Source organism: Protomyctophum bolini (genome assembly GCF_963924005.1).
Source record: "Protomyctophum bolini genome assembly, chromosome: 22".
Lineage (NCBI taxonomy): Eukaryota > Metazoa > Chordata > Actinopteri > Myctophiformes > Myctophidae > Protomyctophum > Protomyctophum bolini.
Genome location: NC_137883.1, coordinates 35,068,056 through 35,094,551, shown reverse-complemented (window position 1 = coordinate 35,094,551; position 26,496 = coordinate 35,068,056). Strand labels below are relative to the sequence as shown.

Genomic DNA, 26,496 nt, shown 5'->3' with positions numbered 1-26,496 from the left:
ATTACAAAAGTGAGTTGCGAGCCTTTGCCTTTCTCCATCTGGTAAATGTCCCATATTCTTTCCACCCACATACTACACGTATTTCATTGTAATGCATTTGATGACCGCTGTAAGCAGCACCTGTAAGGAATATATTTTGGCTCTACCCGCCAGACCTTCCGCTTACCTGGTTTTAATGCGTTAACCCATTTTGGTGTTAGCATTATGCTATGCTTTAGCTATTGAAAAATGGCATCAACAACAACAATATCTGGTGTATTAGCTGTGACATCTGAAAAAGCATAATTCATTATTGTGCATGAACATGGCAGTTGAAACACGTGAGTGCTTATACATTTATACACACAGGTTTGTATTAACACATTCTGACCTGAGATAAGATTCTAAAAGTGTTCTTCTACATCCTGACAGTTTTCTGAAAAAGCTATGTTTCTATATGTCAGTCGTTCATATCAGACCTACAAAAATATCAGACCTACATTTTTTTCAAAAATATCAGACCTACAAGCTCGTAGCGCGCCACTCGGTGGCGCGCTACGAGCTTGTAGGTCTGATATTTTTGAAAAAAATCGAAGAACAACTGACATATAGAAACATAGCTTTTTCAGAAAACTGTCAGGATGTAGAAGAACACTTTTAGAATCTTATCTCAGGTCAGAATGTGTTAATACAAACCTGTGTGTATAAATGTATAAGCACTCACGTGTTTCAACTGCCATGTTCATGCACAATAATGAATTATGCTTTTTCAGATGTCACAGCTAATACACCAGATATTTTTGTTGTTGATGAGGACAGTAGAGAAGTGACCATTTTGGAAGTGGCATGTACTGTACATTTGACCACAGTCTGGAAGAGGCATTCCTTACCAAGGTGCTTAAGTAACAGCGTCTTAAGGATGCTATTATACAGCTTGGCTACAGATGTAAACTACTTGTGTTCATATTTGGAAGCCTCGGTAATGTCCACAAATCAGTCGTGAGGGCCCTGCAGATTGCAGGCATGCCCAAGCCGAGAGCTGATCAGCCATCGGCAAAATTCTGTTCAGTGTCTGCAATAATTGGCAGTCGCCATATATGGAGAAGGCGATGCTTTCTGTACCCGTGATCTGTATCCTGAAGCACTTGTTGTAGAGTTTTCTGAAGTTTGCGCATCCACTATTGTTTGTGTTCAAGAAATTTCTTGTAAAATGTGAATACAAATAAAGATGTTAAATGTGTGTGTGTGTCTCTCTCTCTCTCTCTCTCTCTAGCGGTGCCATACCCTCCGGGCACGCGGCTGACGGTCAGAGACCTGTACGTGGACGGACGGCCCAGCGTTGAGGTGCTCAAAGCCCACCTGATAAAGGAGGGTCGTCTGGAGGAGGAGACGGCGCTGAGGATCATCAACGACGGAGCCAGCATCCTCCGCCAGGAGAAATGCATGCTGGAGGTGGAGGCCCCCATCACAGGTACGTCATCCTCCACCAGGAGGCCCCCATCACAGGTACGTTATCCTCCACCAGGAGGCCCCCCTCCACCAGGAGGCCCCCATCACAGGTACACAGTTAACCCTTAAATTAATCTATCCATCCTATCTAGGCTGCCAGGATTGATCTATTTACCTTTGGAGCATAACGCCAAAGTATTTGCAGCTTTGATCGACGGAAATCCGGCGGAAAATAGTCCCATGGCTTGTTGTTGGAGAGAAAAACATGCCGCCATTACGATGCGAAACAAACACAGCCTGCACAGCATGTTGTAGTCCAAACAAACCCCCCGTTCACTTGCATTGAACTAATTTTCCCAGAAGCATGACATAATTTCCGGTTTCGTCATCATAACGCGACGGCCTCGTCACCGGGTCCGTGGCAAATCCGCTCTTTCTTTTTAATTATAAAAAAAAACGCAGAATTAAACACATTAAACAAATGGCGGGTTTAGCGTATTATAAGCAGCACCGACACATGGATTAAATGGCGGGGAACGCTGCGGTTACACAGTAGAACTGTTAACACTTTTGTCTGGGATTCTTTCTGAATTAAGGCGGCTAGAGTGCCAAGCAGATGAGGGCAGATGTCACTCTGAAAAACCCCATTTTCAGTTTTCAATCTCTACCAAGAATCAGTTAGCAAATCAGAGATAATGCACCGTTTTATTTGTGTGGTGTGTGTTCTGCAGTGTGTGGAGACGTCCATGGACAGTTCTTTGACCTGATGAAGCTGTTTGAGGTGGGCGGCTCCCCCAACACAACCCGCTACCTGTTCCTAGGAGACTACGTGGACAGAGGATACTTCAGCATTGAGGTACGGCTCCTTTTGCACAGCGAGTATACGTTCGTTTTTCTCCTCTGTTGAATCATTGCCTCCCTCAATTATGCCCTTCGCTAAACCCTCTACCCTGGCCTGTTTTCCCAGCTTCAATCACATGGTTTTTTTTATCGCATTTAAGACCTGAGGCCGATTCTGCAAATAATGTCTTCCAAATCCCAAATTGTATGAAAAACGTATGTTGCTAATTATATCGGTGGTTCTGGTTTTCATGTCAAGGACAACCCAAAATTATTTGTATTTGTCTGTGGACAAACCCCATCTTGTTCCAGGGACTTCCAGAAGCAAAGATTTGAGTTAAAATGTTCGCTTTAAAAAAATAAATATATATATTGATTGATTTTAGGCGAAATACAACATTATGGTTAAAGTGGTTCCCTTTCCTGGTCTTGATGAGTTTAATGTACAGCAGTAGGGAAGTGGATGACGCATATATAAGCATAATAAAGTAAAACTCTAGAACTATGCGTTTGAAACTTGGATGTTCTGATTATATAAACTCCATATTTGTGCAAGGTTATGCATTTGTGCACTTTTGTGCACACGAAATGTGTCGCTGATCAGTCCAGCATTTGAAAAGTGTGAAAGCCACGTCGCCCACAAACCTCACACTTTCTCTTCCGTCACTCACACAAAACGAACCTCTAAAGGCCTTTCATGTTACCTTCAGGAACCCCTCGAGGCCTTTCGTGTTGCCTTTAGGCCCAGAGGAGATGAGTGTGCAGGAACTCCTACCCCCTTTTTTAACCCATTCTGACCGGGAACCCGTTTTGGTGTTAGCATCATGTTATGCTTTAGCTATTGAAAAATAGCAGATCTACAAGCTCATAGCGCGCCACCGAGTGGCGCGCTACGAGCTTGTAGGTCTGCTATTTTTTGAAAAATCGAAGAACGACTGACATTTTTAGAATCTGATCTCAGGTCAGAATGGGTTCATCAGACCAGTGTGTGTCCAGTGGAAACCTCGTATGAATCTGATCTCAGGTCAGAATGGGTTAAACTAGCTCCTCGCCACTCGCCCTACACACTTCCACTTGGTTTGAGCATAGATATATAGATCATAGAGACGCCACTGGATGGGAGGGGAATCCCAGTGCCGTCTCTATTATTTATATATCTATGCTCAAACCGAGTGGAAGTGTGTAGTTGAAGAGTGGCGAGGAGCTAGTTTCAAAAAGGGCCCTAGAGGCCTTTCATGTTGCCTTCAGGCCAGAGGAGAGGGCAGAACGAAACGGAGACCGCAGCTCTGATTCATTTCCTGTACTGTGTGTGTGTGTGTGTGTGTGTGTGTGTGTGTGTGTGTGTGTGTGTGTGTGACGTGGGTGGGGCTCACTCACACCCCTTTAGGAGCCCACAAGCAGAGGAGGGAAAAAGTACTCAAAGCTTAGTTAAACTATCAATAACTGCAACGTAGAAAGAAGTACAAGTAAGAAGATTAGTTTTAGGTTTATTGATTTAGCACATAGTATGAAAAATAGACGATACATATCAAAGAACAAAAATACAATGAAAGGAAGAAGCCATGTGGAATCCTTTCCTGTATGGAAGAGGTCATTGATTTAAGCAGATTAAAAGTTCATTAAGAACGATACAAAAGATCAAGTCTGGAGTAAAAATCTTACTAAAATGTATTTGTATCGCTTTGTATCAAAATGTACTTGGAAAGTAGAGTACTCGGCAGAAGTTTCACAAGTTTTCAAATGTATATAAAAATAATTAGAAAATAACCGCTATGAGGTGACGAAAAGCTTGCTATCCTTAGCAACGGTTGCTAAACAATTTGGATTGCCAGTGGACGAACGCTTTTGGTGTCTGCGGGGTTTAGTGAAGGGCTAGTTGAGGGAGGCTTTTGGTGTCTGCGGGGTTTAGTGAAGGGCTAGTTGAGGGAGGCTTTTGGTGTCTGCGGGGTTTAGTGAAGGGCTAGTTGAGGGAGGCTTTTGGTGTCTGCGGGGTTTAGTGAAGGGCTAGTTGAGGGAAGCAAAAATGCAGAACAAATCTGAACCCATTCAGGACAGGAACGTCTCCTCCTTCATTATGTTATACTTTAGCTATTGAAAAATAGCAGATCTACAAGCTCATATTATGAGCTTGTAGGTCTGCTATTTTTGTTGTTGTTGTTTGCAAAATTACAAAAAAATGTTTAATTTTGGTTGGCATAGGAGCGAAAATAATTTAGTCCCTTGTTTGTGCCGAATCTGGGTTGCACATGGTTTTGTTGCACTCCCTCTGGTGTTGTGGGTGTGTGGACTTCATTAACATTTGGCCTCCTGTTTTGTGACTGTCCTTTATATGTGTGTGTGTGTGTGTGTGTGTGTGTGTGTGTGTGTGTGTGTGTGTGTGTGTGTGTGTGTGTGTCTCTCTCTCTGCAGTGTGTCCTGTACCTCTGGACTCTAAAGATCAACCACCCCAACACTCTCTTCCTCCTGCGAGGGAACCACGAGTGCCGGCATCTCACAGAGTATTTCACCTTCAAACAGGAGTGTAAGAGAGTGCTGCTGCTGCTGGCTCTGAGCACTGTGTGGATGTCAGGCAGGGCTATTATAATATTTTTTGTATAGCCCCATTAGTATGAAATGGGGTTTAAGCAGATAAGCCCCTTTCTGTTGACTTAAATCCTCCCAGAGGCAAATCTCATCGTCAGTTATCACATAATCGGGTTGATTCTGTGTGTGAGTTGAGCTATTTTGGGGATTTAGGGTAAGCGTTAAAACACAGTGGTAAAATGTTTATCCTCACACGACGTGTGTGTGTGTGTGTGTGTGTGCCTCGTGTGCGCAAATGATTCCATTTGAATAGATTTAGCCTTTTCACACCATCTTTACGTGTCTTTCCAGGTAAAATCAAGTACTCGGAGCGAGTTTACGACGCCTGTATGGAAGCGTTTGACTGCCTCCCCCTGGCCGCCCTCCTCAACCAGCAGTTCCTCTGTGTGCACGGAGGCCTCAGCCCCGAGGTCACATGTCTGGACGACATACGCAAGGTTGGATGCTCTCTCTCGCTCTCGCTCTGTTTTTATTTTTATTTTGAACTGTACCGAACCGAAACCGTGGCCCCCATACCTAGGTACGAACCGAACCGTGGGCTAACTGTACCATTGCACCCCTACTTGTTGCATGCAAGGCCTTAACGGAGCCATTATTATCACCATGGAATCAATTATTATTGAAAATAATTCAAAACCTTGCGCTCCGCTCACAACGTGTCACGCTGCGATGCGATGCTGTGAGCTTGTGGTGGCTTTTAACTAACTCGACTGGGCAAAGTGCAGAGAGCCTCCTCCGCTGCCGAAGCGCTGCTTTTTTAGACACTTTGCATTTGAGGCAAATGAAGAAGGAAAAGGCAGGAGAAACGAGCAGGCCCACACGAAGGAGATGCTTGTAGTGGGCCTTCACTTCTAGTGGTTTTCACTAGTTGACTAGTTGTTTAACTAGGCCTACCTATTGGGCTATGTAAAATAAAAACATTATTATTATTATTAAATAATAGTTGTGTATTTAAAAACTGTGTACATTGGTGACTATAACTACAATCTAGCTGATCTTGAGGCCTACAAAGACATTATCTTTAGTTGACTAGTACCAACAAGGTGGACTAGTTGCTTAAAGCCCCATAGCTTGTACAGACAACAGAGCAGTGCTGTGCTGTGCTACACTGGATATAAATCATGTCATCAAGTAATAAAAAACAATGTCTGTGTGTGTGTGGGTTGTTGGTTTGGTGTTTTGATGTGGGTGGATCATTATTCTGCTGTTGGCTCTCAAAGTGTGCTACCAACGCAAAACATGTTTTAGCACCTGAAGGAACAAACGACAAAGATTATCAAATGGTCGGACAGCTGTTTTAATGAGATTTTGTTTTCCCACCCACTTAAAATGTTAAAATGTTCAGTTTAGACTCCCCCACTTACGGTGGATTTTTGTATTTGCAATTCTTATACCACGTTTTCTCTGCCACCTTGCACCCAGGCAGCGAGCGACCACGCACGCACCCACGCAGACCCCCATCTCAAATGTTGTTCCAGGGACTCCCAGAAGCAAAGATTTGAGTTAAAAATGTTTGATTATCGGAGCATTTCTAATAGATATTCTGAGTGAATATCGGCTGATACGGCCGATCGGTGATTGGCAATTTACCCTATTCTGGAGAAACCGATCTTCAATTTACACCATTTAAGTGGTATAAATGTCAATGAGATATATAGTATAATATAATTTAATATAAAAAATGTTAATATTAACCCATTCTGACCGGGAACCCATTCTGGTGTTAGCATCATGTTATGCTTTAGCTATTGAAAAACAGCAGATCTACAAGCTCATAGCGCGCCACCGAGTGGCGCGATACGAGCTTGTAGGTCTGCTATTTTTGAAAAATCGAAGAGCGACTGACATTTTTTAGAATCTGATCTCAGGTCAGAATGAGGTTAATCAGACCAGTGTGTGTCCAGTGGAAACCTCGTATGAATCTGATCTCAGGTCAGAATGGGTTAAAATGTGATCGCTATCAGTATTCTCAGCGTACTCATTTCTCTTGAGCAGACCTGGAGGCAACGACGCCTGCGTTTGAAAGGCCCTTTACGCATATATAGCTAAAATCTAAAATGACGGATGGTTTCCTGGTTTTAATGGGTTTTAACACTAGTTGTGCTGTGCTGTGTGTTCTGCAGCTGGACCGGTTTAAGGAGCCCCCGGCGTTTGGACCCATGTGTGACCTGCTGTGGTCAGACCCAGGGGAGGACTACGGCTCTGAGAAGACACAGGAACATTTCTGCCACAACAGTGTTCGAGGCTGCTCCTATTTCTACAGGTATGATGATGGTCATTCTGGACACCACATTTTCATTCAGTTTTTAATCGTAGTCTTTTGAGTAAAAATTCCATTTTAGTTTTAGTCATATTGTAGTCATCTGATCTTTGGTCTTGGTGTAGTTGTAGTCAATTTAATGTACCTGTTTATTTAGTCAGTTGAAATGTATTTCGGCAGGCCTTGGTGACGTCATCATAATACCTGATTTATAGTTTTAGAATAATATAAACCAAAGTAATTGTCTGTGGTTGTACGAGCAGCACATTGTGATTTAATTATTTCTGTGTGTCAGTTACCCAGCATTACTGTATGTGACTATTGTGTCTGTGTGTGCGACGTGCGTGTCAGTTACCCAGCAGTATTATGTGACTATTCTTTCTAATGTGTCAGTTACTGTGACTTTATTCTGTCTGTGTGTCAGTTACCCAGCAGTACTGCATATGACTATTCTGTGTGTCTGTATGTGTATGTGTCAGTTACCCAGCAGTATGTGACTATTCTGTGTGTGTGTGTGTCAGTTACCCAGCAGTCTGTGACAGTGACTCTATTCTGTGTGTGTGTCAGTTACCCAGCAGTCTGTGACTCTATTCTCTGTGTGTGTCAGTTACCCAGCAGTATGTGACAGTGACTCTATTCTGTGTGTGTGTCAGTTACCCAGCAGTCTGTGACAGTGACTCTATTCTGTGTGTGTGTCAGTTACCCAGCAGTCTGTGACTCTATTCTCTGTGTGTGTCAGTTACCCAGCAGTATGTGACTTTCTGATGAACAATAATCTGTTGTCAGTAATACGAGCACACGAGGCCCAAGATGCAGGGTGAGTAGTACCAATATTTTAACTCTTATTCATGGTTTTAATCTGGCCTACTACTATAGATTAGTATTTATATATTCACGGTGGATTTTAATCTGATGTACTGTTAAGTATTTTAAGCACTGGTTCTCAAGGGGTGGTGAGGATATTGCAAGTGGAGATTTTAATGATTTTGTTTTTTAATAAAAGGAATGTAAAGCTATAATGGGGAGGGAGGCAGTGGTTCTCAACCTGTGGTACTTGAGACCACCTCTGGTGACAAAAAATATAAATGCAAAATATTTATGAAATATGACCAGCACCCATATGTGTTTTGTGCTCAGATGGGTGGGACACTTTTCAAGTGGGCCCTCCTGACCCAGAAAAGGTTCAGAACCACTGTTTCTTTTTAATATGTTTTATTGGGTTTTTTCCATTTTATAATACAAGACATACAAGGAACATAGTACACAAACAACGACAACAAACATGACACAACAAACCCAACATTAAAGCATACCCACCCACCCTGAGGGGAGAATAGACTTGTAGAACAATAAATATACAATAATAAACGAGACTTACAAAAATGATTAGGAAAGAAACTTGTGGGCAAGAAAATAAAGGAAAATAAAGAATAGAGAAGGATATTAATCAATTGCAGTTAAATAATTAATATACAAAAGAAAGGGGTGCCAGGTTCTAGAGAAGTTATTCAACGAGCCTGTAGTTGAGAGTTTCATTTGTTCTAGTTGGATAAAGGATGACTGGTCTTTTAGCCAGGATGTTCGTGGCAGGGGGGTAGGATTTGTCCAGTGAAGCAAAATGCGGGAGGCAGAGGCAACTGAATCCGCTTGGCACCTATACTGAATCTGCCCACCACAGGAGACACACCCAAAATAGCAACTAGGGGACACAGAGACTGTGGAGAGGGTATCAAAAAAGTGTTTCCAAAAATGAACAAGTTTTGGGCAGGAGTAAAAAGTGAAGACACCTGGTACAGGAGTCATTAGTGTTGGGGAAACATTCTGCTAAACCAGGCCTTAGTATAGTGTGTCCTATCATGGACCACTTTGAATTGGATAAGACACATATGTGCACTGCACATAAACAGGACGAGTTTATCCTTGAACCACTGATTTTAAAGGGAACTAGAATGCCAATCAATGTTCTGATGAGAAAACTTGCATATTCTGTGTATTCAGAGTTTGACATTAGCTGACGTCCATCTCTCTCTCTCTCTCTCTCTCTGTGTGTCGCAGGTATCGAATGTACAGGAAAAGTCAAACGACTGGCTTCCCCTCTTTAATTACAATCTTCTCTGCTCCCAACTACCTGGATGTATACAATAACAAAGGTAGGTTTTGACCTGAGGACCATTCTACAAAATGTCTTTTACTGTATGTCAGTGGTGCTCCAGCTTTTTCATGTCAAGAACCCCCAGAATTATCTGAATTTGGCCTCCGACCCCCATCTGAAAAATATGTTCTTCCAGGGACCCTCCCAGACGCAAAGATTTGAGTTAAAAATGATCGCTCTGAAAGAATATATGTTCCAAATTTACGCCACATTTTCACGATTTTTCAAAAATAGCAGACCTACAAGCTCGTAGCGCGCCACTCGGTAGCACGCTATGAGCTTGTAGATCTGCTATTTTTCAATAGCTAACGCATAACATAATGCTTAAAACTCCAAAAGGGGTTCCCGCCCCAAATGGGTTTTAAAGCAATGAGAACTGCAGACTCACTCCCACTCCTCCGCCGTAGTCTGAAAACCCACCTCGTCAGACTCCCATCTTAGCCCGTAGCACTTAACGACCTTACAGGCGTATGCAAATGCTCAACTTATTAAGGAATAGTTTATTTCGGTCTTAAAATAACATGTTTATTACAGCAACAAACATGCAAATTAGATGGCATTTTATGTAGTGTAGACATAGCACTCTATAGTGTGTAGTACGCATAGTTTCATTATATAGATATTCCACTGTTAGGTTCTTAGCTTGGAGACTATTTGTATAGTATATCTTATGTATTGCCATGTGTTCTTTCTTACTGTAGATCGCTCTGGATTAAGAGCGTCTGGTAAATGCCTGAATTGTACAATTCTGACAGTATAGAACATCACCACCAAACTCATTTGTTTAAAAAAATATATATATTCTAAATTGTCAACTTCCTGTTAATTTCATTATTTGAAGATACAGGAAGATTAGATATGTGGAAATAGTGAATCTAAACCTCACAACGTGTTGCGATGTGACACCTTGTGAGCTTGTGGATCTTGGGATTTTGAAAAAAATGTCAACATGAAAACAATTATGCAATTATTTTGCGTGTGTGTGTGTGTGTGTGTGTGACATGTCAGCTGTACTGTATGTAACGATGCTTTGCCGTCCATGTACGTAACTTGCTGCTCTCCTATTGTCAAACTGCACTGGCAGTGTTTATGTCCTTTGTACAAGGTATTCCTGTACTTCTCATTATGTGGACATAAATAAACATTTCGTGCGTGTGTGTGTGTCCGTGTGTGTGTGTGTGTGTGTGTGTGTGTGTGTGTGTCCGTGCAGCGGCTGTGCTGAAGTACGAGAACAACGTGATGAACATCCGTCAGTTCAACTGCTCCCCTCATCCCTACTGGCTGCCCAACTTCATGGATGTCTTCACCTGGTCACTGCCCTTTGTGGGAGAGAAAGGTCAGAGGTCAAACTATTCTTCACCTGGTCACTGCCCTTTGTGGGAGAGAAAGGTCAGAGAGGTCAAACCATTCACCTGGGGCGCGTTCGGAAATGCGCCCTGAACGCACTGGTGTGCGCTCTTGTCGTTCGTTTATTCAGTGCGTTGTCGTTCTAAAATCCAGTGCGCTGCGCACCGGGTGTGCCGAGTGCACGCACTGAGCAACCCTACCCTGAGGGTAGGGTCGCTCAGTGTGAATGGTGTGTTGTATAACTGGTCGTTCGTAAATAAGGCACACTGAACGCACTCTGTGACGTCACCGCCCACCACACTCACACAAACTGACCACATTCCCGGTGCGCATAGCCAAACGCGCCCCTGGTCACTGCCCTTCGTGGGAGAGAAAGGTCAGAGGTCAAAACCATTCCTCAGTCACGCATCATGCAGCCTCGGAAACCCAGACGTTTTTATTTCCAGGGAGGAAAAAAAAGTCTGGGTCCGAGTCCACTTCAATTCAGCGTAGAGTAGCGCAAACGTCGATCACTCTCTGCTGATTTCTGATCGTCTGCACCTTTTGTTAAATTGTGACAGAGATGCTGGTGAATGCATTACATATTTGTACAGTGTGTGTGTGTGTGTGTGTGTGTGTGTGTTTGTGAACTGATCATATGTATATTGTGTGTATTTGTGCAGTGACAGAGATGCTGGTGAATGTGTTAAATATCTGCTCGGACGATGAGCTCATGTCAGAAGGGGACGACACCTGCGAAGGTAAGACGTTGAACATCCATTATATCTTTTTCTCCTGTACCCTCAATCCCTCCTGTACTCTCATCTACAGTATAATCTTTGCACAGGGAAAGGGGTAGTGACTTTTTACGCTATTGGGTGACGCACGCAATAGTGTTTTCGCCAGTATGGCTGGAGAAAACTCGGCATGTGATTGGCTGAGATGGGGAGAAGGAGCTCTTTTTTTGCTTAACGTTACGTGACGAACCATTCTGTCGAACCGTGGCTTCATTGCGTGGATTCAAGTTCTCAGTCGCCACGACAAATTTCAGTCATTTGCATTCCACAGAAGCCAGCAACTAGTGATAGTCTTTTTTTGTTGTTTGTGCCTTAAAACCAGAATGTCAAACTACCGTATGTATGAATTAGTACTAGTGCTGCTCACCAACACAGTGTTGGTTATTCCCAGAAGCCAGCTGAGTAACACCGGGGCTCCACTGGGCGAGTCAGCGTCGCGTCAGCGTCAGGGAATGTTCCCTTTTTTTCCCCTTTCAAATTACTTTTTATTGAATTTTAATCAGACAAACATGAAAACGAAACGCCTGACAATTGACGATACAAAACAAGACAATATACATACAATACACACAAGGGGGGAAATCTGTCTCTCTTCTCTATTGATAATCAAAAATACAAGTACCTTAAAAAGGTGTATCTGCTTCTACAGGTTAAACAAAAGAATTTAAACAAAATCAGGTCTCATTGTCGAGATATGAGCAATCCATCTAAACCAGTTCTCTGTGAAGACTTCAACCTGGCCTCTAAAGCTGAATGTAATTCTTTCCATAATAAATATACCATAGAATCAATCCATTCATTTATAGTTGGTATAACATTTGTAAGCCGGAATGTTCCCTTTTTAATCAATGAAGGGTGGCTCCACTCAGTCCACTGCCCGCGTTGCGTTGCGTGACATTAAAATTGCCACCGGTTTGTTTTTTGACGCGCGCGAACGGAGACGCAACGCGCCCGGTGGAGCCCCGCCATAACAGCTGAGGCCGGTTGAGTATTTTATTAGGAGGGTTTGCTTCCCTCGTCTGGAAGGTGTTGGTTAGATAAACGGTTCTATGATGGTTCCTGTTCTTGACCTCACCCTGTGTTTCAGATGGAAGGTGTTTGTTAGATAAACGGTTCTATGATGGTTCCTGTTCTTGACCTCACCCTGTGTTTCAGATGGAAGGTGTTGGTTAGATAAACGGTTCTATGATGGTTCCTGTTCTTGACCTCACCCTGTGTTTCAGATGGAAGGTGTTTGTTAGATAAACGGTTCTATGATGGTTCCTGTTCTTGTCCTCACCCTGTGTTTCAGATGGAAGGTGTTGGTTAGATAAACGGTTCTATGATGGTTCCTGTTCTTGACCTCACCCTGTGTTTCAGATGGAAGGTGTTTGTTAGATAAACGGTTCTATGATGGTTCCTGTTCTTGACCTCACCCTGTGTTTCAGATGGAAGGTGTTGGTTAGATAAACGGTTCTATGATGGTTCCTGTTCTTGACCTCACCCTGTGTTTCAGATGGAAGGTGTTGGTTAGATAAACGGTTCTATGATGGTTCCTGTTCTTGTCCTCACCCTGTGTTTCAGATGGAAGGTGTTGGTTAGATAAACGGTTCTATGATGGTTCCTGTTCTTGACCTCACCCTGTGTTTCAGATGGAAGGTGTTTGTTAGATAAACGGTTCTATGATGGTTCCTGTTCTTGACCTCACCCTGTGTTTCAGATGGAAGGTGTTGGTTAGATAAACGGTTCTATGATGGTTCCTGTTCTTGACCTCACCCTGTGTTTCAGATGGAAGGTGTTGGTTAGATAAACGGTTCTATGATGGTTCCTGTTCTTGACCTCACCCTGTGTTTCAGATGGAAGGTGTTTGTTAGATAAACGGTTCTATGATGGTTCCTGTTCTTGACCTCACCCTGTGTTTCAGATGGAAGGTGTTGGTTAGATAAACGGTTCTATGATGGTTCCTGTTCTTGACCTCACCCTGTGTTTCAGATGGAACTCCAGCCATCAGAAAGGAGGTGATCAGAAACAAGATCCGAGCGATTGGGAAGATGGCCCGGGTCTTCTCCGTCCTCAGGTGTGTTCTGCTTGCACAACACCGTCTGTCTCCAGCAGGGTTTGTTTAGATGCTTGTGAGATGATAAAATATGATTTAATATCTTTATTGATCCTGCTGGGGGAAAATCTGGAAAAACAGAAAAACGGGTCTCCCTTGAAAAAAATATGAATTGGACTACTCGGATAAGGAAGTCCTACGCGTGCCTTCATCAGGGTGACTGTTGAAGGCATTGTAGTTTTTATTTTATTTTTCATTAGCCAGACTATTAATACTTTTACTGCAAGGTATGGATATACGCCCCAGCTATGGGACGTTATCTGATAAGTACGAACATGTTCGTACCCCCTCGTATTCTATATACTGGTTGAGCCCCACGGCAGCTTTTAACATTGATCTAGTTGCTATGGTGACGCCCCGTCACCACCAGCTATGGGGCGTAAAATCTGACCACCGCTTTTTGGATTTTGTTAGTAGTTTGGATTTCATTAGTGACTTTGTACCGCGTCACTCCCCTTTATGAATTTCTTCTAAAAGGAACTCGGAACTCATGCCCTAGAACAGTGGTTCCCAAAGTGGGGTCCGGGGACCCCCAGGGGTCCTCGAGGGAGTTCCAGGGGGTCCCCAGCTAAAGGATAGTTTGGAACCAAATGGGCCCTTATGGGTCTGTAACTCTGAGAGTGTACAAATGGAACCAAATGGGTCCATTTGGTTCCATTTGTACACTCTCAGAGTTAAATTAACATTGTTTTTTGCAATAGAAATGGCATTAAATGGGGGTCCTTATTGCATATCAAACTGAGGGTCCTTGAAATGAAAATGTTTGGGAATCACTGCTGGAGCTGTAAAAATCTTCTCTTATGGGGGGTCCCTTATGGGGGGTCCCTGGCATATCTTTTCTGATGGGGGTCCGTGGGGCTAATGAGTGTCAATATGGGGGTCCTTGACGTGAAGAAGTTTGGGAACCACTGCCCTAGAAAAGTAATGCAGTGTGAAATAAGACATGTCATCTAGTGTGTGTGTGTGTGTGTGTGTGTGTGTGTGTGTGTGTGTGTGTGTTCCATGGCTCAGGGAGGAGAATGAGAGTGTGTTGCAGCTCAAGGGGCTGACCCCCTCCGGGGCGCTGCCTATGGGGGTCCTGTCTGGAGGACGAGAGACCCTGCAAAGCGGTAATGATGACCCCAAAACACATCATGACAAAACACACCAATACACACAACACAACGTCGACTCCTAACCTGTGGGCCATATATATATATATAAACGGTGCTAAAACATTAATATAAAATGAATTATGTATAAAAAAAGGTTCTGGTATTCCCTCTTTAACATATTCTGAACGGGAACCCATTTCGGTGTTAGCATCATGTTATGCTTTAGCTATTGAAAAATAGCAGATCTACAAGCTCATAGCGCGCCACCGAGTGGCGCCCTACGAGCTTGTAGGTCTGCTATTTTGAAAAATCGAAGAGCGACCGACATTTTTAGACTCTGATCTCGGGTCAGAATGGGTTCATCAGACCAGTGTGTGTCCCAGTGGAAACCTCGTATGAATCTGATCTCAGGTCAGAATGGGTTAAAATAATACGTTTTCATGGTGATGCAGAACTTGAATGTATATTACACGGATTCAAGTTCTCAGTCACCACGACTGATCTCAGTCATTTTCATGAGACTAAAAAAACCTATTAGAATTGAGTCAAACTATTATCGATGGAATACAGTATACATTACGTTGCTTAAACTGTACATTGACATTTTAGGGCTCGGCTTGAGATTAAATTACCATGTTTAGAGCTTGATAAAACATTAAAATGAACAATGCTCTGAAAATGCACGCGGTCCGACACTTCGGTCCAGAGTAAAGGTTGGGACCCGACTACAATACCACACACACACACACACACACACACACACACACACACACACACACACACACTCATTTTAACTCCAACTAACACTAACCTCTTGTGCTTGCACACAAGCTCTGAAATTAACCATCCCACGTGACCCCAGCCTACACACACACACTCACACTTGTGCACGTACACACACACACACACACACACACACACACACACACACTATGACGGTGTGCAGATGAGCTTCAACTTAACAACAGGGCCTGAGCGATATGGGTTGTTTGGGGCCTTTTATCCGGTAGTCCAAAGGGACTGATGTCTAAGTATAGGGATGGGAGTGGGACTTTTATACGGCTGACTATGTCCCCCCCCTCACCCCCCTGGCCAACCGGGGCGCCTGATGGAGGGGAAAGGAACTGGTTGGAATAACGTGTTCCTTCCACGCGCTACGTCCAACCAGGGAAACTCCTCCCTCCCGGGCGGCTTGGACTCCTCATGCATAGATAGAAGCATGAGGTCAGTCCGTTGCTCTCCCCAGGTTGGCAGAGGAGTGTAGAGCCCAGGATTACACTAGATAATTGACACTGGGTGAAAAAAATGGGTTACAAAATCATGGGATAAAAATGAAAAATGTACACACTATCCTGTGTATCGATTTAATGTAAGTATGTATATAATACTAATTATTATTATTATTATTATGTATAATGTGCCACATTGCAGTGTTGAGTCAACACTGGTGTCAGGGCGCTCTCTGCTGGATAAACTGCATAATTACGCCATTGTTTTGTAATTACACCCATGTGTCTTTTTCTGCAGTAAGAATCATTTTAATATATATCTGTGCATAGTGGACAACATAACACGATCGTATACATCTTCAATAGTACCAAGAAAGTAAGCCAATATGGTCCGATAAAATTGGCGTGCTGCCAACCAATATATCGCTCAGATTTTTAGCTATTCAAAAATAGCAGATCTAGAAGTTTAACCCATTCTGACCGGGCACCCATTTTGGTGTAAGCACTATGTTATGCTTTAGCTATTGAAAAATAGCAGATCTACAAGCTCATATCGCGCCACCGAGTGGCGTGATACGAGCTTGTAGGTCTGCTATTTTTGAAAAATTCGAAGAACGACTGACATTTTTAGAATCTGATCTCAGGTCAGAATGGGTTCATCAGACCAGTGTGTGTCCCGTGGAAACCTCGTATGAATCTGATCTCAGGTCAGAATGGGTTAAACGGCAATTCGTGCCTCGAGATTGTGTATCTTCTATTTTGGAACATTTTGGGGGGAGAAAATCTTGCGTGAGAATTAGTGATTTTTAGAAGGCATTTGGGTTTGTAGAATCGGCCTCACGTCTTATCGACAGAAGAGTCTGCTCTAAATCTAAGAATCATCCTGTGAAAATGAAAACATTTCCCACATCCATGATTGATTGAAGCTCACTCACACACCGTCTCCCTCACAGAATGTCCCCTCATATAATAACACTGTGATGCATTGGTTCCCGGGGGTCCTTGAGGGCTCCAGGGGGTCCCTAGCTAAATGATACGTTTGTAACCAAATGGACCCTTATAGGTCTGTAACTCTGAGAGTGTACAAATGGAACCAAATGGACCCGTTAACATTGATTTCACAATATAAATTGGCGCCTCAAAGATAAAAAAATTGGTTACAAACTCTCCATCATTTAGCTGGGGACCACCTGGTACACCCTCAAGTACCACTGGTGGTCCCCGGACCACTGGTTGAAAAACCACTGGCCCGCGGGTCGGGTCGGCAGTGATCCGCCTCAAAAACGTTCCAACCTTTGTGGCAAAACAGATACAGTACTACTGCTCAAAATAAATTAAGGGATTTTGATCCCTTAATTTGTCTTAGCCGTTTTCATGAAGCAGTGTATAATATACTCAATCTAATCGGCAGAGTGAATTTGGGCCTTTTTTTATATTTTTACATGCCTTGCCTCTAACTCGTGAATGTATTATTATTACTGCTATGTTGAATGAGGGAGGGAGGGGGGGTAGTGGGATGGGGGGGTGTATGTACAGTATGTATGACCTTTGAACTAAATGATAACAGGACTGACTGATTTGCAGTGATAATGTGACAGAAACTGACTGAATGTTGCATTGATAACCTTGCAGTGATAATGTGACAGAAACTGACTGAATGTTGCATTGATAACCTTGCAGTGATAATGTGACAGAAACTGACTGAATGTTGCATTGATAACCTTGCCACTCTCTCTCCGTTGGTTTTGGGCATGGCTCTTCCTTCTACTCACGCTTACACAGCCACCGTAGAGGCCGAAGAGGCACGAGGTACGCATCCATCTATCATATCTCCTCCTCCTCCTCCCCATCTTTACGTTGACTTCATCATAACTGTTAACTGTTCATGCCTGACCCTCCTGTCTCCTGTTCCAACAACACTCATTCATTCATTCATTCATTCATTCCGTTTTGTGTGAAATGTGATGTCTAAAATGTGTAATTAAACCCTCCTCTCACATAAACTCCACATCCATTCCACCACTCACTGAAACGTCCAACTGAGATTTGCACACATTATTAGGCATCAATCTGATGTGTAGTATGAGTTACACACTACATATAGATCGTGTTTATTTGTAAACTGTCAGAATAACCGTTTCATCCAATAACCCAAGTTGATGCTTGTTTCGTTGCTGTTGGGCAGAAACCTCTTCTCCTCTTGTCCCCCGCCTCGCCCACCCTTGTTGTTGTTGTAAATTATTGCTGTGTCATACTACAGTGTCATACGAAAGTAGTAAAACATTGTTTATGAAGATGAAAATATTTAGATCTGATACTTTTCCATTTTGTGTCCCGAAAATAAACAGTTTTGGACATAATTATTAATTCCACCTCGACGGCATCAGCCATTTAATTATAGTTGGGTTAGATAATACATTATTGACTGAGAGCCCGAGCAGTTATTTAGCTTCTTGGACAGATGTTGAGGTGCTCAACTCAGCCGTTTCACACTCTGGTGAGAGCACGAAGTTAAGTCATATTATCTACATTTGTGATGCCTCGAGGACAATCAAATCTGGATGTTATACGTTTGTGATGTCCTCCATCCATCCACATGGCAAATTTGCAATTGAATGAGATTAAAACCATCATAGTCATTTTGCCACTAGTAAAGCTGTTAAGAGAAAAAAAACTGTAGTCTTAAGTGTGTAAAGCTTTAATTCGGTAGAATATATATATATATATATATATATATATATATATATATATATATATATATATATATATATATATATATATATATATCAACAGAAGGTTATCCAACAATAGGTTAAATGGGGGAAAGTATCTGCTTGCTGTATATGGATCAATGAATAGATCGATCTATTGGTCTGCAGTTTTTATTTTGCTATGCGGTCAGGTTTAGGCCAGGGAGACACCGTCCCCTGCCATGCATAGTTCCACCATGGGTTGGCGGAGCGACAGGCCCAAAGGCCTGGCAGGAAGACCGTCCCTCTGTATGTGAAATAAATAATTGATCGCTTTGGGATCCTCCTCTTCACGTCTTGTGTGTTTAAACAAGAAGTGTGTGTCCTCCTCCTCCTCCTACTCCACACGACGACGAGACCAGGAGAGAAGCGGCCGAGCGTGGCGTTCTTTTCTTTTCTTTTATTCTTACACCGTGTGCCAAACAGCTGATCCATGAGCCAACAACAATGTGTTGTGGGGGCGGGGCAGCGTGTTGCTTGGCTTGTACATTTGGGCCAACAGCGCCCCAGTATAACACAAGCGAGCGGACAGTCACACGTACAGAGGGTCAGCTCATCGGTCAGGTCCGTGTGTGTGTGCGGACAGTCACACGTACAGAGGGTCAGCTCATCGGTCAGGTCCGTGTGTGTGTGCGGACAGTCACACGTACAGAGGGTCAGCTCATCGGTCAGGTCCGTGTGTGTGTGCGGACAGTCACACGTACAGAGGGTCAGCTCATCGGTCAGGTCCGTGTGTGTGTGCGGACAGTCACACGTACAGAGGGTCAGCTCATCGGTCAGGTCCGTGTGTGTGTGCGGACAGTCACACGTACAGAGGGTCAGCTCATCGGTCAGGTCCGTGTGTGTGTGCGGACAGTCACACGTACAGAGGGTCAGCTCATCGGTCAGGTCTGTGTGTGTGTGTCTCTCTCTCCGTCTTTGGCATCGGAATGTAGAAGACCATGTCATGTGGGTCCAATACATCATCGTCCGGCATGATCACCATTATGTCATCAGCAAGGCATTCTTCCAGCTTTTAGTTGTTATGTTCACAAACTTTGTCATACACTGTACAGACCTGGGCATTGTACGGCCCAGCGGGCCAAATACGAAAAATACGGGCGAAAGATTATTTGACGATTAGAAAATAAACATATATACATTATATCATTGTTAAAATAAAATTCTAGTATTTACCTGACTTGTAACTTAAACAAAAACATAGTTTTCAACTGGGAAAGGAAACGTCTCAAGCATGCAAGTAGAAAGTTAAAAAATGAGGGGCGCTCTTATTGTACATCATCATAAATGGCCATTTACTGCTTTTTTAAATATAGAAATACAATTATATTATGCATAATTAAGTTCAGCCTTTTGGCCCGGCCCTCCAAAACATTAAACATTAAATAATTGCGCACCCCTGCCCTAAATAAAATAAAATGATTGCCCACAAATAATTGCCCAATTTTACTTTCAGTCATTCTGTCTGAGCAAATGGGCATAGTCTCTGTTACACTTAGTCTCACGTCACACGGATGTGATTTTGTTTTTGTTTCAAATCAAATCAGTCATTGCAAAGTGACGCGCAAACAACAGCGTTGTGTTCCGGCCCAGGGTAAAGTTTAGAACCCTAGCATCACTTTTCTGGGCATGACACGTGACTGAGAGAGTCCAGGAGCACAGTGAGTCTCAGGGCCAGCGGGATGTGGTCGGTGAGGCCGGCCAGCTGGCTCACGAACGTCACGCCCTCCACTCGCGTCCGGCAGCGCTCCGACACGGCGCTCCGCCCGTAGAGGATGTAGTCGATGCGCCGTCCCACCCAGGGCTGCCCGGGGGAGGGGTAGACCGGGGGAGGAGAGCCCGGCGGCGCTGGTGCCGCCGCGGGTGGGCACAGGAAGCGCCTCCTCAAGCCCTCGTCCTCCAGAGTCCTCCTCAGGCTCTCCGGCGTGCGCGTCTCCTCCCGGTACAACGTGGCCTGTTCCAGGAGGGTCCCGAGCGCCCAGGACTTCTCCCGGCCCGGCCCCGCCCTGCACGGGTCTCGGTACTCCTGGAACACGGCGTGCCTCTGCTCCGGGCCGTCCCGCGTCGAGCAGTTGTCGAAGTTGAGATCTCCGCAGAGCACGTCGAACACCACCTCTTCTTCGTCGTCGGGTCGTCTGTTGGCGGCCTGAAACTCTCTGATCCACTCGCCCGCCATGTCGAGCTGCTCGCAGCGGATCCGGCCGTCGCCCGGCGGCGAGTGGAGATGCGCGCAGCTGAAATAGCCGACCGCTCGCTTCTTCCGACGGCGGTCGCGGCCGACGAGCACCTTGGCCGAGAGCAGGCCCTTGGCGGCCAGCGCGTCCGCCCCGCGGCCGTTGGGGAAGCAGTGGAAGCGGGCGTCCAGCAGGGGGAAGCGGCTGGCCAGCAGCAGGCCGCTGTTGAGCAGCTTGAAGGAGGAGCAGCTCGGCCCCACGTCGTACAGGACGTGGCCGAACAGCGGCGCCAGGCGCTCCGTCAGCGTCTCGGCCGCCCGCTTGTCGAACACCTCCTGCAGGCACAGGATGTCCAGGTCGGCGGGGAAGGTGGGCGAAACGTCCCCCGTCACCTCCTCCACCGCCACGTCCTCCCGGTCAGAGTCGTGGTCACCGTCGACGAGGAGGAGGGGCGGCGCCGGTCGGTCGGGCACGCCGAGCACGTCGTCGCTGCCATTGTGCCGTCGGCCGCCGACGGCCCGCGCGATCCGCCGGCCGATGGCGGCCGCTCGCCGCTGCGTGTGTCCCAGGTTGTTGAAGCGCGCCAGGCCGTCGGGCAGCAGGCACACGTTGGCGGTGGCGAAGACGAACGTGGCCTTCTTCCCCTCCTCCAGCTCAAAGCCCCGGTCGGTCTCCCCCCTCTCCTCCTCCTCAGCGGAGGAGTAGGACGACGGCGCCTGGCGGCGGTAGCAGAAGGGCCTGCGGGAGGCCTGGAGCGGCGCCCACAGCGCAAAGCCCAGCTGGGCCAGCGGAGCCGTGGTCGCCACCAGGCCGGCGAAGAGGAGGGAGCCGCAGAGCACGGTGAGAGGGTGGAGGAGGCAGCGCTCGTGGGCCCGGCGCCGGCTCCGCTCCAGGCTGGTGGACACGAGGCCGGCGAGGAGCCGGTCCAGGCACCAGAAGCAGGGCAGGATGAGGCTCCAGGCCACGGCGTGGAGGCCCGAGGCCAGCCCGCTGGAGAACGCAGACTCCCGCAGGGACATTTACTCCACACTGTCACGGATGTCGCCTCAACAAACCGCCTACTGGAAACTTCATTCAATAAACCCTGCTTTGCATTTAACTTTTAAGACAAAGGTACGGGTGTTACGCCAACGTTGGTGACCCATCCTGTGTCCCGTCCGCCAGCATTCGGATTATTGTTGAACTGTGTAGGGAGGCGACAGACGAGGCAGTGGTGTGACATGGCCATCTTTATAACCTCTCACCAATAATTAGAACCAAACTACTTCATGAGAGCGATTGTTAGTGTAACTAAGCAACTAATACTTCTTTCCTGTGGATCTCACTCTGACGTCATGTCGATGACATCATTGATGACTTCATTGATGAATTCAGAAGACATAATGTGTGAATGAATATCCATCCATTGTCTTTGCCGGATATTTCTCTCTTTTTTTTTATATCCAGTAATGTTTCTGCTGTCGAGCAGAAACATTGTGGTTCCAAAACGTTACTTCTCAGGACATTATTATTATTTAGTCACAGGATCTTGTTGGACGTTTTGGGCATGTCATTATAGGCATAAGATTTTCCGTTATGTTCTAAAAAAATTATACTAGAACTGCAACCTGCAACACTATCGTACAACAAAGTATAATTCAATAGAACAATGATTTATGAAAAAAACTAAAGTTTACAGAGATGCAAGGTTTCTACCCTACAAGTGACCGTGTTATTCCCGTTGTTGTTATGAAGCCTAAACATTCCTAGTACGTCTCCCCACTTTAGCTTATAGCCTCAGCATTGTTCCTCCTGCCCACATGCTGACTGACTGACTGACTGACATGTCTTTGTGTATGTCGTCCTCGCAGCCATCCAGGACTTCAACCCCAAGCACAAGATCCAGAGCTTCGAGGAGGCCCGGGGTCTGGACCGCATCAACGAGAGGATGCCCCCCAGGCGGGACAGTGGCAAGCAGAGCGAGACCCCCACGGCGGTGGCGGCGGCGCCCCCGCCCAACAACCTGCCAGCCAGCCCCGGACCCCCGCCCGACAAGAACGGCACCGACGCACAAGTCTAGAGATTATCTCTCTCTGTCTTTATTCTGTTCCCTCCTATTCTTTTCTTTTCTTTTTTTTTAAAGAAATATTATTCCTTTCTTGCTCCTCTCTCTCTCTCTCTCTCTCTCTCTCTCTCTCTCTCTGCACCTGGCTGAAGCTTCTCTGCTTCCCCCCGGTATACAGAAGGCCAGTTTCATGCTTTGCGCAGCAACTGACGATTGAATCGATTTACGAAAAGTAAATCGAAAATGTTATAATATAATCGATACCCTGAAAGTTAAAAAGTAAATACATTAATATATATATATAACATTTCTGTGAAAAAAATAATCTGATCGTCTATTTTCACGACACCGTGGGCGGCGCGAAGGACAGACAGACGGACGGACATGGGGCATGCAGGACAGATGGATGGACAGGAGTCATGGAAGACAGACAGGGGCCATGTCCACACTCTTTACACTGCAGGTAAAAGCTCACGCATACTCCAGTTTTAGGCTGGCAACGTTTTCACCTAAAACGGAGCGAGTCAGGGTGAACGAACACGGTGACTGTGCTTAGTGAAAGTGCTGGGTGGGTCCGAACCGTGAGTTTCTATCTAAGCCGCACAATGTGACGGAGGAAGTTGGGTGCATCTCCGGCTATAACGGAGGCTCACGACGTCTTCGCAAAACCAAAAGTACGCAACATTTCACGAGAGCGTGACCTGGCTGCTGCTACCTTTCGTTTTCACAGAGGTATGCAACGACACCCCGAGTGGAATAGTAAGAGGGTGGCGACACTCGCCGCAAAGCGGGTGCCTATAGTGCTATAGTTCCAAACGTTGGAACTATCCCATTGAAATAGAATGAGAGCACTTCCGCATTCCATTGTTAGAATGGGAGTCGACGCTATAGTGTCGCCACTCTCTTACTATTCCACTCGGGGAAACATCCTCCAGAGAAGTAATTCCACGCAGTTTTGTGCGACACTCGCGGCGCAAAGCGCAAATTGACCTTTTGTTTTCCTCCCTCCCTCCTTTCATATTCCTTTACTTTACCTTCCTAGCTTGCTTCCTGCTTCCTATCTCCTCACCCCTCCTCCCGCTGCGAGAATGACAGAGGGTTTAAACTAAAGTAAAGTGTGGCTTTCAGTCCAACCAAACCAGTCATAATTCTTATTTATTTCATCGTTTGTAAAAGATCAAATATTGTAGTTTTAAGACTGAAACCTGATCAATAATGGACTTAAAAGGCGTTCACTGCCAAAAAAGTAAAATCAAGGTCCATTTTTACTAAGAGTTGGTACTTTGGGGACAGTCGGTGTTCCAAAACGCCTTCTCATCAACACTTAAATCTTTGTCTGCCTGGTGAAGAAATTATTATACTTATAATGAACCCGACCGACCTCTGCTGTGGTCGTGTCCGCGCAGCGAGAGTTCTGCAAGGAAGCACTTGAATAAATATGAAAAGATTATGAAAAGAAGAAAATCAATGATTTGGGAAGAAAGAAAAAAACCTCCATTAATTAACATTACGAATCGATTCTATCTCATGCCAACGATAGCGTAAATGAGCTCCAACGACGAGAGCATGTATTGACTTTCATATTATATATTATGTACATTTGAAATGTTCCAGCTATTTTCAATGTGATGTTGATTTGTTTTTTTTTTCGTTTTGTTTTCTTTTTGTTAATTTCTACGACAAATATATAGAATTAGGCAAAAAAAATGCATACGTGTGGAAAGCAAAGGAGAGAGAATGGGAGAACCAGGGATGGATAGATGGTGAAGACGTGCAATGACAGGAGACAAAGGGAGACCAAGGGTGGAAGAGATGACAGGAGACAAAGGGAGACCAAGGGTGGAAGAGAAACGGCACAGCCATTAAGAAACCACGTTGAACCTGGCCTCGTCCCTAGACCTGGCCTCGTCCCTAGACCTGGTCTCGTCCCTGGCCTCGTCCCGAGACCTGGTCTCGTCCCTAGACCTGGTCTCGTCCCTGGACCTGGTCTCGTCCCTTGACCTGGTCTCGTCCCTGGACCTGGCCTCGTCCCTAGACCTGGCCTCGTCCCTAGACCTGGTCTCGTCCCTGGCCTCGTCCCGAGACCTGGTCTCGTCCCTGGACCTGGTCTCGTCCCTTGACCTGGTCTCGTCCCTGGACCTGGTCTCGTCCCTAGACCTGGCCTCGTCCCTGGACCTGGTCTCGTCCCTGGACCTGGTCTCGTCCCTAGACCTGGTCTCGTCCCTGGACCTGGTCTCGTCCCTGGACCTGGTCTCGTCCCTTGACCTGGTCTCGTCCCTAGACCTGGTCTCGTCCCTGGACCTGGTCTCGTCCCTTGACCTGGTCTCGTCCCTGGACCTGGTCTCGTCCCTAGACCTGGCCTCGTCCCTGGACCTGGTCTCGTCCCTGGACCTGGTCTCGTCCCTAGACCTGGTCTCGTCCCTGGACCTGGCCTCGTCCCTGGACCTGGCCTCGTCCCTAGACCTGGTCTCGTCCCTAGACCTGGTCTCGTCCCTAGACCTGGCCTCGTCCCGAGACCTGGTCTCGTCCCTAGACCTGGCCTCGTCCCGAGACCTGGTCTCGTCCCTGGACCTGGTCTCGTCCCTGGACCTGGTCTCGTCCCTGGACCTGGCCTCGTCCCTGGACCTGGCCTCGTCCCTGGACCTGGTCTCGTCCCTGGACCTGGTCTCGTCCCTGGACCTGGTCTCGTCCCTAGACCTGGCCTCGTCCCGAGACCTGGTCTCGTCCCTAGACCTGGCCTCGTCCCGAGACCTGGTCTCGTCCCTGGACCTGGTCTCGTCCCTGGACCTGGTCTCGTCCCTGGACCTGGCCTCGTCCCTGGACCTGGTCTCGTCCCTGGACCTGGTCTCGTCCCTGGACCTGGCCTCGTCCCTGGACCTGGTCTCGTCCCTGGACCTGGTCTCGTCCCTGGACCTGGCCTCGTCACGAGACCTGGTCTCGTCCCTGGACCTGGTCTCGTCCCTGGACCTGGTCTCGTCCCGAGACCTGGTCTCGTCCCTAGACCTGGCCTCGTCCCGAGACCTGGTCTCGTCCCTAGACCTGGTCTCGTCCCTGGACCTGGCCTCGTCCCTGGACCTGGCCTCGTCACGAGACCTGGTCTCGTCCCTGGACCTGGTCTCGTCCCTGGACCTGGTCTCGTCCCGAGACCTGGTCTCGTCCCTAGACCTGGCCTCGTCCCGAGACCTGGTCTCGTCCCTAGACCTGGTCTCGTCCCTGGACCTGGTCTCGTCCCTAGACCTGGCCTCGTCCCTGGACCTGGTCTCGTCCCTGGACCTGGCCTCGTCACGAGACCTGGCCTCGTCACGAGACCTGGTCTCGTGACGAGACCTGGTCTCGTCCCTGGACCTGGTCTCGTCCCTGGACCTGGTCTCGTCCCTGGACCTGGCCTCGTCCCTGGACCTGGTCTCGTCCCTGGACCTGGTCTCGTCCCTGGACCTGGTCTCGTCCCTAGACCTGGTCTCGTCCCTGGACCTGGTCTCGTCCCTGGACCTGGCCTCGTCACGAGACCTGGCCTCGTCCCTGGACCTGGTCTCGTCCCTGGACCTGGCCTCGTCACGAGACCTGGCCTCGTCCCTGGACCTGGCCTCGTCCCTGGACCTGGTCTCGTCCCTGGACCTGGTCTCGTCCCTGGACCTGGTCTCGTCCCTGGACCTGGTCTCGTCCCTGGACCTGGCCTCGTCCCTGGACCTGGTCTCGTCCCTGGACCTGGCCTCGTCCCTGGACC

General features: G+C 46.5%; 2 protein-coding genes across 3 annotated transcripts in view; one reads left to right on the top strand and one right to left on the bottom strand.

Moving 5' to 3' along the window:
• The window catches only part of LOC308310128 (serine/threonine-protein phosphatase 2B catalytic subunit gamma isoform-like), a 34,786-nt gene extending 9,995 nt beyond the window's left edge, over positions 1-24,791 (top strand). The window contains exons 2-14 of one of the 2 annotated variants that reach the window (XM_080756256.1): positions 1,253-1,450; positions 2,160-2,284; positions 4,678-4,789; positions 5,143-5,288; positions 6,975-7,114; positions 7,851-7,928; positions 9,167-9,261; positions 10,474-10,599; positions 11,273-11,350; positions 13,358-13,442; positions 14,493-14,590; positions 17,587-17,613; positions 22,579-24,784. In XM_080756256.1, the coding sequence (XP_080612382.1) occupies positions 1,253-1,450; positions 2,160-2,284; positions 4,678-4,789; positions 5,143-5,288; positions 6,975-7,114; positions 7,851-7,928; positions 9,167-9,261; positions 10,474-10,599; positions 11,273-11,350; positions 13,358-13,442; positions 14,493-14,590; positions 17,587-17,613; positions 22,579-22,787 (1,517 nt within the window). In that variant the 3' untranslated portion in view covers positions 22,788-24,784. Of the gene's footprint in view, positions 1-1,252; positions 1,451-2,159; positions 2,285-4,677; positions 4,790-5,142; positions 5,289-6,974; positions 7,115-7,850; positions 7,929-9,166; positions 9,262-10,473; positions 10,600-11,272; positions 11,351-13,357; positions 13,443-14,492; positions 14,591-17,586; positions 17,614-22,578 lie in introns of both variants that reach the window. The other variant, XM_080756257.1, reaches the window with a different exon arrangement.
• LOC308310428 (sphingomyelin phosphodiesterase 5-like) lies at positions 20,170-21,747 on the bottom strand (the record flags this gene model as incomplete). The annotated part of the gene is made up of 1 exon (XM_080756771.1): positions 20,170-21,747. The coding sequence occupies one exon, from the start codon at positions 21,745-21,747 to the stop codon at positions 20,170-20,172; it is 1,578 nt and encodes a 525-aa protein (XP_080612897.1).
• Positions 24,792-26,496: the final 1,705 nt, after the last annotated feature.